The sequence below is a fragment of the Haliotis asinina genome, chromosome 5 (assembly GCF_037392515.1).
Source record: "Haliotis asinina isolate JCU_RB_2024 chromosome 5, JCU_Hal_asi_v2, whole genome shotgun sequence".
Classification (NCBI taxonomy): Eukaryota; Metazoa; Mollusca; class Gastropoda; order Lepetellida; family Haliotidae; genus Haliotis; species Haliotis asinina.
In genome coordinates this window covers 13,132,235-13,150,210 of record NC_090284.1, presented here as the reverse complement: position 1 = coordinate 13,150,210, position 17,976 = coordinate 13,132,235, and the positions used below count along the sequence as shown (strand labels likewise).

At 42.4% G+C, this 17,976-nt stretch overlaps 2 protein-coding genes across 3 annotated transcripts; one reads left to right on the top strand and one right to left on the bottom strand.

Moving 5' to 3' along the window:
* Positions 1 to 5,575, top strand: LOC137283593 (gamma-glutamyl hydrolase A-like). 2 transcript variants are annotated; one of them, XM_067815180.1, is made up of 9 exons: positions 1 to 136; positions 806 to 914; positions 1,507 to 1,557; positions 1,832 to 1,916; positions 2,119 to 2,257; positions 2,922 to 3,028; positions 3,771 to 3,864; positions 5,127 to 5,264; positions 5,377 to 5,575. In XM_067815180.1, exons 1-9 carry the CDS (start codon positions 52 to 54, stop codon positions 5,514 to 5,516), a joined length of 948 nt encoding a protein of 315 aa, XP_067671281.1. In that variant the 5' UTR covers positions 1 to 51; the 3' UTR covers positions 5,517 to 5,575. The 2 variants fall into 2 exon arrangements, with proteins under 2 accessions (XP_067671281.1, XP_067671280.1); XM_067815179.1 differs by lacking the exon at positions 1 to 136 and having other exon boundaries at positions 634 to 914; positions 5,377 to 5,574.
* Positions 5,576 to 7,536: 1,961 nt separating this feature from the next.
* On the bottom strand, positions 7,537 to 17,208 carry LOC137284969 (gamma-glutamyl hydrolase-like). Its single transcript, XM_067817054.1, has 9 exons — positions 17,085 to 17,208; positions 15,889 to 15,994; positions 14,799 to 14,849; positions 13,709 to 13,793; positions 12,891 to 13,029; positions 12,526 to 12,632; positions 11,225 to 11,318; positions 10,055 to 10,192; positions 7,537 to 9,954 (listed from the first exon to the last, which is right to left on the bottom strand). Exons 1-9 carry the CDS (start codon positions 17,179 to 17,181, stop codon positions 9,800 to 9,802), a joined length of 972 nt encoding a protein of 323 aa, XP_067673155.1. The 5' UTR covers positions 17,182 to 17,208; the 3' UTR covers positions 7,537 to 9,799.
* Positions 17,209 to 17,976: the final 768 nt, after the last annotated feature.

Below are 17,976 nucleotides of genomic sequence, written 5' to 3'. Positions count from 1 at the left end.
ATCTGTTACGTCACTTAACTCCGATAACGGGGCCTTTTCCCTTGTCTCAATATGGGTGGTGTACAGGCAGCTGCTTGTGTCCTGCTGGTGGCGATTCATGTGGGCTGCCTGCCCCTTAACACCCGGCCAATTATTGGTAAGTAACAACATCAATTGTGGTCCACTGAATAGTTATTTTACCTTGACCACTTTGTGTCAGCAGGTACAACGACAACGTTTACAACAATCATGTGTGTGACCTTTGTAACCACGTGACCTCGCATTGATTCCAAATTAATTCTGGTTCTCTATCAATAGCACATGCTGGTTGCAAAAGGCAACGGCATAGAATGGATGGTGGCGCTATAAACAGACAGGCCTGTTCAGGTGGGCAGGATTGCAACATTTGAAGGCTGAAACGTATATGGTATTACCCCCAAGGCCAAAATGTTGATTATGAACACACAATGACCTTTAGAAAGTGGTTAACTCATGTTACATTTGGGATGACACTATCTCAGTAAATTACAGATTCTAGTGCTTTTGTTGGGTTGAGTCCATCCAACCGTGGTGGCTGAGTGGTTTAGACGGCTTATTTGCGTGCAGGCAGTAGAGATAAGACTGAACGCAACAAAAGTACTAGAATATGTACTTTACTCAGAAAATATAATCCAAAACACTTGTATGCTTTCTGTATGCTGTATTTAGTGCTGATGTTACAAGCGTTGGTTCTGTATGCAAGTTTTAGTGTTAGTGTTACGAATGTTGGTTCTCTATGCTGGTTTTAGTGTTAATGTTAAATTCGTCGGTTCTGTATGCTGTCTAGGGGTGGCTGACCAGAGCACGGGTCCCTTCCATCAATATGGCGACACCTACATCCTCGCAACCTACGTCAAGTTCCTGGAACAGGCCGGAGCCAGGGTAGTTCCTGTAAGGTGAGGTCAACCAGTCCTTGCAGCCGATCTGTAATCGCTATCTGACGTGGGTTGCGTCCCTTGATTGTACTGTGTTAGGATTACCTTTACTTTAGTACTTTCAAACTAAGGACCGAACACAGTCCTTTGTCACCATAGCAGTGTTTCAAAGATGCCAGATCACCATCTTGGCCATATTTGGTCCCCATGGCAGGTCAAACTGTTATACCTGAAATATTCTAACAATGACATTGCCATACTGGCTTCCGTAGGAATATCACATCACACCAGCTGCACCAAACGACGCATGTGTGTTAAACAAGACCACAACGGAAAGTATTTATGGCCCATGATTGTACGTCCATAGACTTGTTATACTTGAAGCCTGTTGGGCCCGTGATTGTACGTCCATAGATTTGTTATACTTGAAGCCTGTTGGGCCGTGATTGTACGTCCATAGATCTGTTATCTTCCTGTGTGATAAAGGATGTTCTTGGATATTTTGTATGAAACTGATAGATGTGGAGTGAATGTGGTCAAAATTGTTGATATGAAATGTTCAGGTTAATGGATGCTACAGTGAAGCTCCATTTCACTCCCTTTCCTTCCACAGAGTCAATCAGCCTACAGAATACTACGAAACCCTCCTTTCCCGCATTAATGGGTGAGTATAAACGCATACATACGTCACGACAGATAGCTGTATGTTCTATAATGAAGTTATGAACTGGTGAATCGGTTTAGTGTTGTTTTCGTGAAACCCAATCCAGACGGGATTACAACTAACTTCTTTTAACGACTTTTCGTCTGACCGGTGGTCGTACAACCGGGCAGTACTCCTTCTGACAAACATTTGCCTGCTCTATGAACCTGACCAGTAGATATGATATGTGCATCTCAGCATGGAATGGTGTGACTCACTGTCTTCTGTGTAACAGGGTGTTGTTTCCGGGGGGCGGCAGTAATCTGACCTCCAGTTACCTCGCCACTGCCGCCAGGATCATATACGACATCATCGTTAAGGTAATCTCGATTTGATTTGATTTGAGGTAGGAAATCCGAGAGCACAACCCTGTGAGGAAATGGGGGTCTACCTTTGACGTCGGAGGTATTCAAATTTTATTTAAATTCAATATTTTTCGAACTGAAGTCAATGAAGTACGTTTGATCTTCATGTTGAGTGGTTTGGAATGGAGTGGATTGTGTGGTATTGTGTCTCTGCCAGGCTAATGATGCAGGTGATTTCTTCCCTCTGTGGGGCACCTGTCTGGGCTTCGAACTCCTCACCAACCTGACGGCCAGACACAACCTCTTGGAGCATACTGATGCGGAAAACATTAGCATGGCGCTTGACTTGAAACCAGGTGAGCTCGGTTGTATTGCAACATCATATAAACCCCCAGGATTTACGTTAATGTTATCATAAACTACTTATTTCACCCCTGTTGCAGTAGCTTAGTGGATGATGTGTTTGGGGGCCACACGGACGGACCCGGGTTCGATTCTCGACGTGATAGTGTACAGTATTGCTGATACTATCACAAACCACGCTTACAAACCTAGTATTATCCTACCTGCGTGTCCTTAAACAGAGAATGGGGCTCTTAATTCTTCTCCAAACAATTTCAAAACCATTACAATCTGGCAAGCAAAGACAAAATATGAGCCTGCATCTCAAAGATATGTAACTACCGATTCACACAGACAGACATTTCATTCCAGTATTAAGGTCATTGGCCCAAAGTACAGTCTTGTAATTACCTTCACAATCCGCGTGTAAGGGCAATGCAAAGTTCATAAAACTGCCCAACATCAGGGATCACAAAATTATTCTGATGCCATAATAATTATAAAAGACTGACGTGAGTAACAATAACAGTAGCTGTGAAAGGGATGACGGTAACGTGACGACAACACCAGCCACTAGCTAAGGAATCATATCCACTGTTCACCCTATGAAACTGGAAACAGCTTTAAAACGTGTTCTTCCCCATGTGACACGAATTATGACCTGTGTTTTACCTGTAGCCTACAAGGAAAGTCGGTTGCTGGGCAACGCCAGTCCTAGCATCATCAATACGCTCACAAAGGAGAAAGTCACGCCAAATTTCCATCAATATGGACTTATGGAGAAGGTATATAACTATTGCACGAACATCCACGCGCATGCCGCCGTTGAGGCAACTCAGTAGTTTAGTAAAAATACACAAGTATTTTGAAATACCTTCAAATAACGACTTAAAAGTACCTTCACACTATTATCCAAAACTATTCAGTAACAGAAGTCATTCAATCGTCGAATAGGCTGTTTCAGTCAGAGATGGTTTGAGTCATTTGATACCTCTGACTTACTTCACAAATCAGCCTAAATTCCCAATTCATGGTCGAGTAACATTTTCATCACCAACACTCGATGTTGCAGCTCAGGTGGATGAGCCATAATGTGTATTTAAAGCTATACTACGTATCACGAGTTAAATATCTGAAATAACAAGAAGTGAAATTATGTTTATTATCTTGCAGCAATCTCCCAACAATTTCAGTTTGTAAATTGCAATAATATAAGTAGTTTGCCTTCCTCAGTTATCGTTATCAGCTCCTATTGCTGAGTGCGGCGTACAACTGAACTCATTCACTCACTAGCCTTATCAGCTTCAGTATTAGACAAGTTACGTGTAGTTCTGTCATTTCATTGTGACGACTGGAGACCGTTGTTATTACCGATAACATCACAATGGTCTAGAAGGTATTGTGATGCGAGTTCTTAACAGCGGTACCTCTTAGGAAATAATTTGATGCAAGCCAGGTGATATCTCCTGTAGAGGCCAGTTTGGGATGATAAATAATCGCATACAAATCTTCTGTTCCCTCCGCCAGACATTCAGTACCACGTCCTCTCTCAGTGACTTCTACCGGGTATTGTCTACCAACAAGGACAGGAGAGGGAAGGTGTTCGTGTCCACTATGGAAGGTTGTATCTAAGCCAATGGACTTCAATCGTAAATTACTAATGTCATAGACACGGTCACATGCAGTAGCAACACTGATTCCAATGTGTCGAAGGTAGTCTGTACCAAGGTCCCTGAACATTATTTTCCCTACTGCCTGGCCCATCCTGCAATTTTAGAGCCCAAAACGAATCAAGTCTAGATTTCCTCAGACTAAGGATCATTTTCAATTTACAGGATTATTTCTTGCTATCAAAATCATGCATGCATGCATGCACGCATGCATGCATGCATGCACGCACGCATGAATACACACATACATATACTGCCAGCTTCCGGTTCAACGGAATAAAGGAACAAGGAAAAGCAGAAATTAACAAGAAATATAATATTGCCAAATTTTACCATTAAACTAAAGGAGATTATTTTTTTTATCCGCAAATAATAACAAAATACAATATCGCCACCATCAAATGTAGACACTCATTTCTTCACAGGGTTGTGTTTTCAGATTTCCAACCAATGTTTCATAATTACTTACGTACAATCTATTCCTATAATTCAACATTTTAAGGGCCATTCGTGGTATATTAATCATTCTTCGCATCGGTTACGCATGCCAGCTTCCGGTTCAACGGAGGGAAGGAACATGACAGTTAAATGTAAATATACTTGTTCAATCGCATGTCCTCCATATGGAATGCCTTCGGGTATTACCTCCCTTGCTTCATTCAACAATTCCGCCAGAAAATGTTTTTTGTAGCATAAATGTTACGGAAGTTGTAACAACTAGCGGCAGATGAAAAATAATCCGCTACAGTTCAGTGGAAAAATTAGGCACTTTGATATAATTTCTGCTTACTCTTGTTTCTTTCTTTCTCTGTTAGACCGGAAGCCGGCGGCACGGGTGATAGGGGTAACATACCATGGGTGGCGCTTAATATGTTAAAGTAAATTTGTTGTACGTGAGTGATTTTATGTATAAAGTTGGAGATCTGGTTTCTGGAGGAAATGGGTGTCACCTTTGATGGTGGCGATATTTAATTTTGACTTTAAAAAGTTTTCGAACCGAAGCTTTGTTCGCATATAGAAATACATGCTCTCAGTTGCGAGCACTATTTGTGCTGCAGCTGCATGTGGTTACTTTGACGGAGCGAATGAATTAAGGGTCATGTGACTGTGGAGAGCATGGCTACCCGCCATTATATTGATATTACTAAACAAACTAGTAGACGGACACTTTTCTCGACTTTGTATCTCAGAATCCCTGTCCTGTCTCTTCCAGCCTTCAAATACCCGTTTTATGCCACCCAGTGGCACCCGGAAGATATAAACTACGGTTGGAATCCCAACTCCGACATTGACCACACACCGGAAGCCATCCTTGTCACTCAGTACTTTGCCAACTTCTTCGTTAACGAGGGTAAGCTAACAGGGATGGCCTGGGGAGGTGTGAATTTCAAGTGTGTTTGTAAACGTCATGATATGCTATTTCTTGGAATATTTTAGCATACTCATACCTTTCTCTTCCACAGCCCGAAAAAGTCGGCACCGCTTTCCTGACGCCGCTTCCGAGTCTGCAGCAGTCATGGAGAACTACAAGCCTTTGTTTATTACCGACGGTTCTTTCATTGAATTGTATATTTTTAACTTTACCCAAAGCCCTGTTTATTAAGCTATGTTTTCTCACTGTTGTATAAATGGAACTATAATAAAGATGATTCACCTAATAATTTATCATTCAGTCATTCCTGGTGTGCCGGATTGTACCCAATTGTCCTTTTCACTTCTTTCATGCAGCAACACATGGACATACTGGTCCAGGAAGCGGTCATGTGTATTACCTTAGTCTGTCACAGTCTCTGAACCTTACATGTGTATGACCTTAGTCTGTCACAGTCTCTGAACCTTACATGTGTATGACCTTAGTCTGTCAGTCTCTGAACCTTACATGTGTATGACCTTAGTCTGTCACAGTCTCTGAACCTTACATGTGTATGACCTTAGTCTGTCAGTCTCTGAACCTTACATGTGTATGACCTTAGTCTGTCACAGTCTCTGAACCTTACATGTGTATGACCTTAGTCTGTCACAGTCTCTGAACCTTACATGTGTATGACCTTAGTCTGTCACAGTCTCTGAACCTTACATGTGTATGACCTTAGTCTGTCACAGTCTCTGAACCTTATTATTTCCGCCTACTGCCAAGCCCTTTCTGCAATGCTGAAGCTTTACATGAAGGAAGTCTAGATTTCCTAAGGTTCAGTATTCTGAATCTCTGGTCTCACTACGGCTTCTTTTCAATTTATGTGGGTTACATTTTGTATTTTGTTAACAACAAAATTATACATAATCTTAAAAAATAGAAAGCTGACATGGAAAAAAAAACCCTGAATTTTTAGAAAACATGTAACACAAACAAATTCATGCTGAATCTCAACATGTTGGGGAATGGGTGCCGACAACAAAATGATTGAAACAAGAAACGATTGAACAGAAATGTAACGTTACACGCAAGTCTGTAGTCAACAGATAACATGCACCATACATAAAATGCGCGCGCATCATGAAATTGTGTATCACCTTGAGCTGAAGTCTAAGACTGGAGGCTTTTAAAAAACATCAAATGGTTGCACAAGAGAATAGAAGCTCATCGACTCAACGCCATCGGATGTTTACAAGGACGGGCATCGCAGCGTGAGGTGGCAAGGCACTTCAGCGTTTCCACACAGACCATCTCAAACCTACTGGACCCGATACTTGGAGTGGTAATGACAGAACCATGTCCGGTCGACCAAGACTTACCACCGCCGTCCAGGATCGCCACATCCTTGTGAGACATCTTCGTGAAAATGCTCGACCTCACGATGCAAGTGTTTGACAGGACTTCCTCAGGCAAAACAATGTTCAGGTGTTATCCTTCTCGATCACACGATTTGTCCCCAATTAAACATCTATAGGATACTCTTTATCGACGCTTGCGCCAGCGCAATCCGCCACCTGAGACACTACAAGAACTTTACACAGCACGTTAGAAAAGGTATTAAAACATTCCGCAAGACAGCAGTCGGCATCTCCTTTCTTCTGTGGGTAACTGCTGCCAAGCTGTTATCGATGTGCAAGGTGGTCACACCAGATACTGACAAAGTGTACTCTGACCAAGTGGCCTTAATAGCCCCTCTGTGGTTTTACCAACCACTGACTCGATAATAATGTTTTGGAATGTGTTAAGCGATGTTTTTACCGTAAAAGAGCAATGATGTTATGTTTGAATCAGTTACAGGTATATTCTGTTTTATAGCATGAATTCTGGGGACAATGTGGCCTATACAAATATAGATACTGACAATTTTCCAACAACTTGAAAATAAACCCCACTGACTTCTCGTGTGATAAATCGTTCATGTCCTGCTATGAAATATTTCTTGCCGTTCACCGCTCCTACGGTGCGATCCACCCATAGATAAACCTGATTAGGACAGTGGTGGTTTGATCCAAGCGTGGGCACATGTGCAAACCTACCCGGTCCTGTTTTCTCAAGTTGCAAGAAGTGAGGAAAGTGATTGCTAAAATATGCGGTAGTTTAATCCATCTATTTTAATTCCTGCTTGCGCTATGAGGAACCACTCTTTGTCATGTTATATTTAATACGTGTTGATGATGCGGCGTGTAGCAATGATCACGTGACACATGAATATTATCAGCACGCATTATGTTTATTGACATGTCAAAACAGAAACATATTCGTTATTTTCCCCAAGTGTTCTCTCCTAATGATGACGTTTCTGTAAATATACTGACGAATAATATTACATAAAAGGTATTTAGTCTAAATCCCTGTCGCTGGATTGGAATTCGATCCATTGGATTGGAAATCTTATAATGGATGTAATATTACCAACACAACACTGTCCACGCACGTGAGATCAACAATAGGGCTAGGCTTCTTGTCCACGGAATGGACTCGTCGACCAAGCGATTCTCATTCGTATGGGCTAGTCGACCAAGTGATTCTCTTTGAGATTGGCTAGCAGACCAAGTGGTTATCCTTCGGATGGGCTAACCCATCAGTTGCTTATTCGGTGGGTGGACTGGTATACCAAGTGGTTATCCTCTGAATGGGCTAGCCCATCAGTTGGTTATTCCCTGGGTGGACTGGTATACCAAGAGGTTATCCTCTGGATGGGCTAACCCATCAGTTGCTTATTCCCTGGGTGAACTGGCATACCAAGTGGTTATCCTCTGAATGGGCTAGCCCATCAGTTGGTAATTCCCTGGGTGGACTGGTATACCAAGAGGTTATCCTCTGGATGGGCTAACCCATCAGTTGCTTATTCCCTGGGTGAACTGGCATACCAAGTGGTTATCCTCTGGATGGGCTAACCCATCAATTGGTTATTCCCTGGGTGGACTGGCATACCAAGTGGTTATCCTCTGAATGGGCTAGCCCATCAGTTGGTAATTCCCTGGGTGGACTGGTATACCAAGAGGTTATCCTCTGGATGGGCTAACCCATCAGTTGCTTATTCCCTGGGTGAACTGGCATACCAAGTGGTTATCCTCTGGATGGGCTAACCCATCAATTGGTTATTCCCTGGGTGGACTGGCATACCAAGTGGTTATTCTGAAGATGGGATCACAGGCCCTCGTTTGATTACGAGGATTACAGATTTTATTTCTTAAAAATATATAATGTTTTGAGATGACTCCCTACTTGAAATGCTTCACAGTACAATATATCTAGACAAAGCCGGACACCTCGGTGTACCCAACCGCCTGCTTTGCCGATCGCTACGCTACCATAGCATGCAATCGATTAAAACGTCATCTAAACATAATCATGGGTGAATGGCCTGCCAATCACCACTCATGACACCTACCAGTTCTTTATTGTTATTTCTGCAAGTCGACTGAAACCGATTTTGACCCTCAACTAAACGATCTTGACACAAATGGCGGACGATAGCATGGGCGATAAGGCCGCGTACAGGTGGTGTAGTCAAAGCAAGCCCTCTCACTGGTCGACGCCTGCTGTCGTCCGCCATTTGTGTACTTTGAAGCGTTTCGAGTCGGGCGTCATCTCAAAATTTTAATATCTTAAAAAAAATTGTAATCCTCGCAATGACTCGACTCTAAATCTCAATCAAGCAATCCAGTCGTTGATTATGACGGGAATACATTCCATACCGATCTGAACATATTTTATCTGATATTATCTGAGGGCACACCATTACCTAAGAGGTACCAAATAACATATCGTGTTCGTTTTCTGCAATTATGTTACAAATATTATACCCAACATTATCCACATAGAGTAAACTGCCTGGATCTCCAGGGACCATCAAGACAGGTTCGAGATATCGTGTGATTCGAGAAATACATTGTACATATGCACATGGTGTACATAGTACTATATATACAATGAACCTGTGTACGACAACGCAGAAAACAAAATATCTCGGTGAACTCAATCTATCTAATCCTTACGTCATTTAACCATGTAATTGTTGCACTAAAATTGTTGTTGGTTGACTACGGATTGAACATGTCTACAGAATGTTTGTTATGATGAGTACAGGCCTAGACAGAGATACAAATTTATATGAAATGGTGATCATGTGACTAATGTTTAGGTTCGAGATATCCTGTGTAGGTGCGTCTCGAACTTCGATATAAAAACACAATAATAAATGATAAATTTATAAGAAGAGGTTGGCACCGGAGATTACGTTCATGATATGTAAAAGATTCGAGATTCAGGAGTTAACTGTATGTGAAACTTAGGATATGGCTTTGCTAATGATCCGTTCACACACAAAAACAGGTATCTTTACAACCATTGGACATCGAGAATATAGTTAGACTGACTACTTTTTGACATCCCCAAGTGACTGTCCCAAGGTCACATTGCTCCCCTGTGAGTGGGCAGCAACCAGATTGGCTGTAGTTGGGGTGAAGCTAACCGACCACAGGGCTGTTCCCAGTGTGTGTGGTGTAGTTAAAATAGTAGATCTGCTGGAAGGAACCATCATCCCAATAATTCATGAAGGAATTCTCAATGAGAATCTGACCCGCGTCTCTGTCACTGGGGAACTTGTGGCAGCTTCTTCTGGCTGAAAGAGCGAAATGTACTTCCGTCATACTGTTTGCGCATGTTGAAAAACTAATAGTTTCATAACTGTCATAATTTTCCTTAGGGTTGTAAAATATTACCGTCATTGACAAAGAAGTTGGCTAGGTACTGTGACACCAGGACGGCGTTAGCTCCATGGTTGACATCACGACGGGGGTTCCAATCAAAACTGATCTTTTCCGGGTGCCACTGGGTGCCGTAAAACGGGTAATGGTAAGCTGGAAGAGGATATATCAAGACCTCAACAAATATGTGGCCGCAATAAAGGTTATTGTTACATTAGTATCACTATATTTCTATATGATATGCATATAACAGTCCCTTTGGATTAGGGACCGTTCATGATTTATGGCTAGAGGGGAGTGATGATCACTTTTCAGGAAGAGCATGTACAGAGTAAATGATTCCCTCTAAAGTCATAACTTAGTGCGATATACAAGTGAAACCATTGCTTACACAACAGTCTCGTTTCCTGTTTACTGGGTTCCGTCCTATTGTGCAACTTCGTGCGATAACCAGTCGACAATTCTTAGACTGAGTCATTTAGCTGGATACATAAATATTAATCAGTTTGATTTGATACGTCTAAGCACTTGTTTATTGCCAAATTACGCTCATTTGGATCCCTGCAAACACGTGGTACAGCGTCCTCTGTCCTACAGCGAGCTCTGACAAACGGAAACCTGGAAATCGTGGAAATCTAAAAAACGAGGCTCTGCCGCTAGAATAATTTGGCGGTCTGGCACGGAATAGATATTATGTCAATCCCATTGTGCGTTACAGAACTACACTGAATGCGCACAAAAAAACAACCCAAAAGCACACAACTGGTGTAACCAGTGAGCATGATGCATTGTGAATCATTTTACGACCTCATCAAACAGGGGCAGTCTGTGATTCCATAGTTAAGGTATGCTCTCTAAACCTTGACATGAAATATAGAAATACGATGTTATTAAAGTTTAAAATTACAATTCATCGGTAAATACCATTTTGTTATGAAACAAGGAAGTGGAAATTAGTGTAACCAGATTTGTTTGTGGTGTCTATTTTCACTTTCACACGAGACAATTCGGATTGTCTGAAAATAGGTCATTGTCTGAATGGGTTAATGAGACTTATGTTTCGGTATGTAAGGATCCGAAGTAGATACAATGTATGTATTTTGCCGACATTTTATCAGACAAAAGCTAGGTAAAATATACTGACGGTTGTGGCACAAAGGTCAGCTGCAAATAGGTAATGCATACCTTCAGCTGTTGATATATACAACTGGCCATTAGTGTCCCGGTTTGTGGACAAAACTCGAAAGAAGTGTCTTAATGATGCCGACTTGTTATATGTCTGCAAATATACATAGAAAATAAATATAAAAGTGATCACATAAACAATGCGACCCGCCACGATCCGGAATGAGCCCTGTCCATGCTCAACCCGAAGTTGGTCGTCATCAAATATAATGTGTCGTGACCAAACAGTACAGGAGTTATAGTCTATGAGCATTCAGAGGACAAGTCTTAAGCATTTACTACTTGGGAATATCAAAATCTTACGACGTTTGAGACCCACTTTCTACTGCTGGGATAGATTGTCTATCGGGGAAGTGGTAGTTGATGACAACCAACTTCCGGTTGAGCATGGACATGTTTAGCCCCTGTGCTTCAGCAAAACACGTGCCGGTTGCACTGATGCATGTCAATCACTGTTTTCTCTAGGCTTCATTATCTACAGACCGCCGACATATAGCTTGACAGTTTTTAAGTGTGGCGTTATACAACAAACAAACAACCAGACAGACAAACAACCAGACAAACAAACAACCAGGTGATCATTTCATAATACACCATTAGCAAAACTGACAGAAGGGCTCCTTAAATCACTGGCTACTAAAAACTGTAACGATAAAATTCGATTGTCATGTCACGAAGGTGACTGTACAGAAGACGTACTATGCGCAAAAGTTTCTATCTCATGTTCAACAACCGTGTTTCACGGCAAAACGGATTGACTGAAATCCTCGTACGGTTATGGCTGCGTATCTATCTCTCGAGTGTCAGAATATCGGGACATGTAATCCAAGGGTGGCAACTGTACAACGGAAAGACGTTGGATAACGTCTAAATCGAGACTGGCATTTGCAGTTTTGAAAAAACAACAACCGTATTTAAAAGTACATATCAACAGAACTGAAAAAATATAAACCCGATGGAACCCAACACAATGATTAATTCGAGAGCTTCCGGACCTGTACACAATTACATACTATACCTATAAAGTACATATTTGTGTCAGTATTCTTTAAGAATGTGGCACATTTGGGTACACCGGCAGAAACGGGTTTCACACGTGGGATCCTCGATACAACTGGACAAGCGTTAAGTGGTTCCTTGTAACATCAGGAAATATCACTACACAAGGTACCGTGCACGAAGGGTAACAAGCCGAAAGAGTGAGAGTGGCTGGACTGCCCGACATCCAGAACATCATGTCTTTCACCTTACCTCACTAATATATTAACGGAGTGAAATGTATATGCTAACGGACGACCTGCCTGAAGCGACACGCTGTAGTGATGGAAGTTGGGCGTGACATTTTCGCTGGAAAGAATGTCGGCCAACTTAGGTGTCATTCCTCCAAACAGCCTGCTTGAATTGTAACCTGTAGGTGCAGACAAGATTAATTAAGACCACATACAACGGAAACCCATTTATCCCAACATTTGGTGCCATAGTACTAGTGAAATAACTAACATTCAACTCGAACCAGGAACCAACGGTCAATGACACGCCAGCCAGATGGATACAGTAACAAATTGAAATGCTGTGATCGTGAATGTTGTTTTACACGGCAGTCAGACATTTTCAGCTCTACCTCGGTGACATCTAACCGTTTCCCCCATTTTCTCTGGGACAGTACCTGGGTGTAGGATTAGGGGAAGGCTGACGTTGTAAGCCACTGACGAGTGCAGATAATCGTGTCCTGTACTGAGGTAGGTCAGCAGCTGGAACCCCTCACACGTACCCCACATAGGGAACACCTCTCCCTCAGAGTTGGCCTGCACACATGAATGAGGTCAGTGAGATGGTGGATCTTATTTTACAAGAAATCGGCCAGTATATCATCCCACTGAATAATATATACCCTGGACTAAGTCCATATTAAAGATGGGATTTCAGATCCTTAACTTCTTTTTCAGACAGGGTTTTGGTTTCACTTGGCTGTCCGCTACAGTTGATAGTGATAATGGCTTCAGTAAGTACTTTCGTATGCGTGGTACTGATGTGTTCAGGATACACTTCCCGCTGAACATTGGCATCTACCGGGCCCAACTTAAGAAGGGACAAGAACTAGTCCAGAAAGATCGTGGAAAACAAATAAAGAAGTTGTTATCATAAAGATTTGTCTTGTATGATTTTCTTGACGACAGTGTAGCGTCACATCTTTGGCTCATGCAGGGAGGCGTTTCCCGATAACCATCCACGTATTGGTGATGAATGGCTCACTTGTTTATAGCGCTGTGAAATTTAATTAATAACTAAATCCCTTAATTGTGACAGGATTATGTCGCGAGGAATGACGGATCCACACCTATACTTGATTCTTTGATCACTATACAAATCTACTGAAAGTAGTAAGTTAAGGCCATGCCTTCATCACTCATTCGTAAAACACATGTGGTAAAACTAACTGCATCGCGAATACCTGGGACAACAAACATTGAAGTGTGAACGTACCCTCACAGCCAAGTCATAGATGATTCTGGCAGCCCTGGAGTAGTCACTGGTGCGTATGCCACCATGGCCGCCAGGTAACAGAACCCTGAAGTAGTCAGCATGACGTAAGGGGATCTGAGGTGTCATATTTACAATAAAAACACACATTCAGTCTGTAACCATCAACGGGCAGTTTATGGTCTGGTTACGAGTTTACCAAGTGTCACTTTACTTTTCAGATCATGGCGGAAGCCACAATACCAATTCAAGTAGGCACCAACCGCAGAAGAATATATACTACGTGTTTGACGAACACGTTTATAACGAACTGACGGATATAACAAGCAGATATAACGAACTAACAGATGTAACGGACTGACGGAAAAATCGAAATGACGGATGTAACGAAATGAGGGTTATAACGAAGTGATGGATATAACGAAGGTACGGATATAACAAACTGATAGATATAACAAACTATTGTTTTAGTCCCGCCATTTTGCCGTATATTTCAGTCTACCTATCGAACTACGGCTATATCGATGTGAAATTAGTGGCCCCCTTTGAATTCGTTATAACCGGAGTTTGCTCTGCTAACGAAACCTACAAAGTGCATAACGCATGTAACGTACAGATGGGCACAGGACAGCGATAAAGACCAAAACCCCTTCTCTTCATTTGCATGTTTTGCTCGTTTGATGATTGTTTAACTGTATTACTCGGCAATATTCAGGCAGTTTGGCGACGGTCCGTAAATAATCGAGTTCAGACTATCTACGCAACTGGGATGCGATACCATGTGTCAACAAAGTCAGCGAGTCTGACCACCCGGTCCCGCCAGTCGCCTCATAAAACATGCATGGGTTGCTGAAGACCAGTTCTAACCAGGGTTACACATGCATGGGTTGCTGAAGACCAGTTCTAACCCGGGTTACACATGCATGGGTTGCTGAAGACCAGTTCTAACCCGGGTTACACATGCATGGGTTGCTGAAGACCAGTTCTAACCCGGGTTATATATGCATGTGATGTGTTTAGCAACGGGTACAGAATCACGAGCAGTGACTCTCAGAACCAATCAGGGGCGACCGTTCACACAACAATGACCTACCCATTGATCTTGGAGAAGAGTTCTTCATAGTACTGTTGGGTCTCTCGCACTCTGAAAACAAATTTATTTAAGTGAGTGTACACGGTCATATATCACGGTGGATAAAAATGACGGGTATCACAGTCTGTAGTACATGCCGTATATCAAGGCGTATCTCCCGATAATTTTAGTGTACATGGAGGGACACAGTTTCATTGTTTTGCCCTTTTGGCTCAAAATCGGACCGGTGAAAACTAAGAAACATTAAATATTGACCCAGTTTACTGTTTGTTACCAAGGGAGGAGTGCAAAGAAAGAAACAGCCAGATGTGCGAGAAAGTAAGGAGACGACACAGCACAGGTTAATGAAAATAAATTTTGTCGACATTTGTGCACGTGCTTGTCGAACAACCAGGCTGTCCCTTTCTCTGCACTCCTGTTTATTAGTTGTCAGTTTCATAGTACAATTCATCGGCCCACTTTTGAGCCAAACGGATTATACCAGTAACAATTTGTTTTAGTTTTGTTTGCTGCTCACGTAACACTTAGCATTATTCCAGCTATCTGACGGCAGACTACACCCTGTCTGGATCAGACAATCCAGTGATTGACTTCATGAGTATGTCACGCAGTGAAACGATGACAGATATCAACCAAATCGATCAGCCTGACCACCCGATCCGTTACTCGTCTCTTGGGACAAGCATAGGTTGGAGAAAACCAACTTGGATTTTCACGGTCAATGAGCACAAAGAAAGTGAAATGATAAGGGTGAGTTAGTGAGTTTGGTTTTACGCCGGTTTTAGCAATATTCCAGCGATATCACGGCGGGGGACACCAGAAAATAGACCTCACACATTGTACACATGTGGGGAATCGAACCCGGGTCTTCGGCGTGACGAGCGAACGCTTTAACCACTAGGCTACCTCACCGCCCCGAAATGATAAGGGATTAAAACCAACGATGATAGAACGTCTTAATGACACAACTCTACAAAGAGAATTGCAGCACCATAATAACAAGGATTATTATTGTGCCTTTGAAGCGAATGTTTTCATTCAGAATTACTATGGTGGCACGTACGATACAGCATACTGAAGGTTGGCTCACCGAATGGGCACGACCCTCGCCCCGGACTGTTCTAAGTACTTGACGTAGTTAGCCGATATTAAGGTGTCTCCATGCCGTTTGCTGCTGGCGGCCTGGGCGATCACCCCTGTCAACACACAGTCTTACAATGCTTGGCATATTTTCTAGTCCAGGTTTCGTCATTACGTCATGTTATATTTTCGTCATGTTCTGTTACTATACCCACGACCATTAATTCAGCGCCATCTGAATCAAAGGCAATCCACAAATTAGTGACATGCAGATACAAAGCACATGGTTCACACAATATGTGATGAATCTGGTCTCACCTCAGGAAAGTGAGTTTGTTAAAAATTGCTTCTGTTTACCCAGCATAAAATGGGTACCTGTTGGGATAAGTCATGTGACTATCACCTTCTAGCGCCTAACATGCAGCCTAGGTTATCCGTGGTAATAATATGCCTGCTGTAACTGTTAGCGCTATAAGCATTCATTGGTGCAAAAAAGAGAAAGAGTAAACATTAGAATATCTCAAGGAAAATGGGTTCGTGCGCTCCGCGAACACATGGGCGTGTACAAGTTAATAATTTCAGTAGTGTTGTGCGTTAGAGTTTTCTGAACTGAAAAGACTACAGTACTAAACATTTCCTTTTTTTTGACACGGTCCAATGTGAAAATCTTGACTTGAGGACAGGGCGTTGAGTGCATTGGTCTGGTGAAAGTCGCTATGTTTTACACGGTAGCCTGACGGTAATGTGGTGGTGTTGGAGCGTTCACCTACATTATTCCGATACCGCCGTCATGATACATTTTGATAACACTGCTCTTGTTATGAACACCATCGAACATCTTGAACGCCACGTTCGTGCTAAAGATCCTCCTGCATAAAAAGTGCAGGAAAGGACAAGCTATGGGGAATGGCAGAGAATTCCGTAGCAGCGAATTCGACCCTTGATTGCTGGTATGAGGAGACTTATCCACCCTGGTCCCTAAACAGCCTTGCTACAAATGCCTGTCCACTTTGCTGCATTACAGCGTTGCAAGAGAAAGCAACATGTATGGACTCCTCAGCGCTTGATCGTGATGGCATGAATCTGAACCGGGTGGACAGACAGCGACATCCGGCCTGACACAGGAATCATTTGGTTTGAATATTGTATTTCACCAGACACACGTTATGATTATCGGTTCTTCCGTTAATTGAGAGAGGTGCTTACCAATGACCGGCCTGTCTGTACAAATGGTTGCTCCAGCAACGACAAAAGCTGCCCCGCCACACAACACAATCAACCACCACGACATCCCGAAGTACATCCTCTCTGCAGACGGAAACACTCGTTCCGAAACAGAGGCACCACGTGACCACCTCATATCAGGAGGGAGGGAAGTTGGCTAGGGGCACCTGTATCCCGACAACAGATATATGTATTGATGCTATGCGAGTGTTTAACTTGCATGGGCGTCTGACACAAATATACATATATATCCTGACCTACCGATTGCAAATAATATATCTCCACTACAATACATTGCGTTTTTCACTGATCTCGAGGAATGTGTGGATTAATGTACCCTTCGGACTCAGGGAACATGTAAAAACATCAAAGGTACATCAACCCATGGGCAGCGACGGACCAGTGAACTATTATTTATCTTACCGAACACTTCACTGTAAATGTTGTCTGAAGTCTGAGTATCGGCCAACCTGTGTGAATCAAACGATTCGTATCCTGCAGTTTTCGCCGCAGGTATTGTCTTAGTAAAGCTGTCGTGGTGTAATTCTCCTTCTTAATATTCACAGGGACTACATTTGAATGTTTTGTCAAAATTAATTTTAAAGCTGTCGTGGTGTAATTCTCCTTCTTAATATTCACAGGGACTACATTTGAATGTTTTGTCAAAATTAATTTAATGAAATGCGAGACAAATCTTTTCGCAGACATCGCTTGATTTTTTAAGACAACACAAGAAAAACACATTTAGAGTTATCTCCCTTTAACTCATTTACATTCGCAAAACATCGGTAATTTCCGTACGTCAGGCGTCATGTTTTTCGATATGAAGAACTACCACGAAGTACCGAATGAGTTGTCGTTTGCAGCAGGGTAC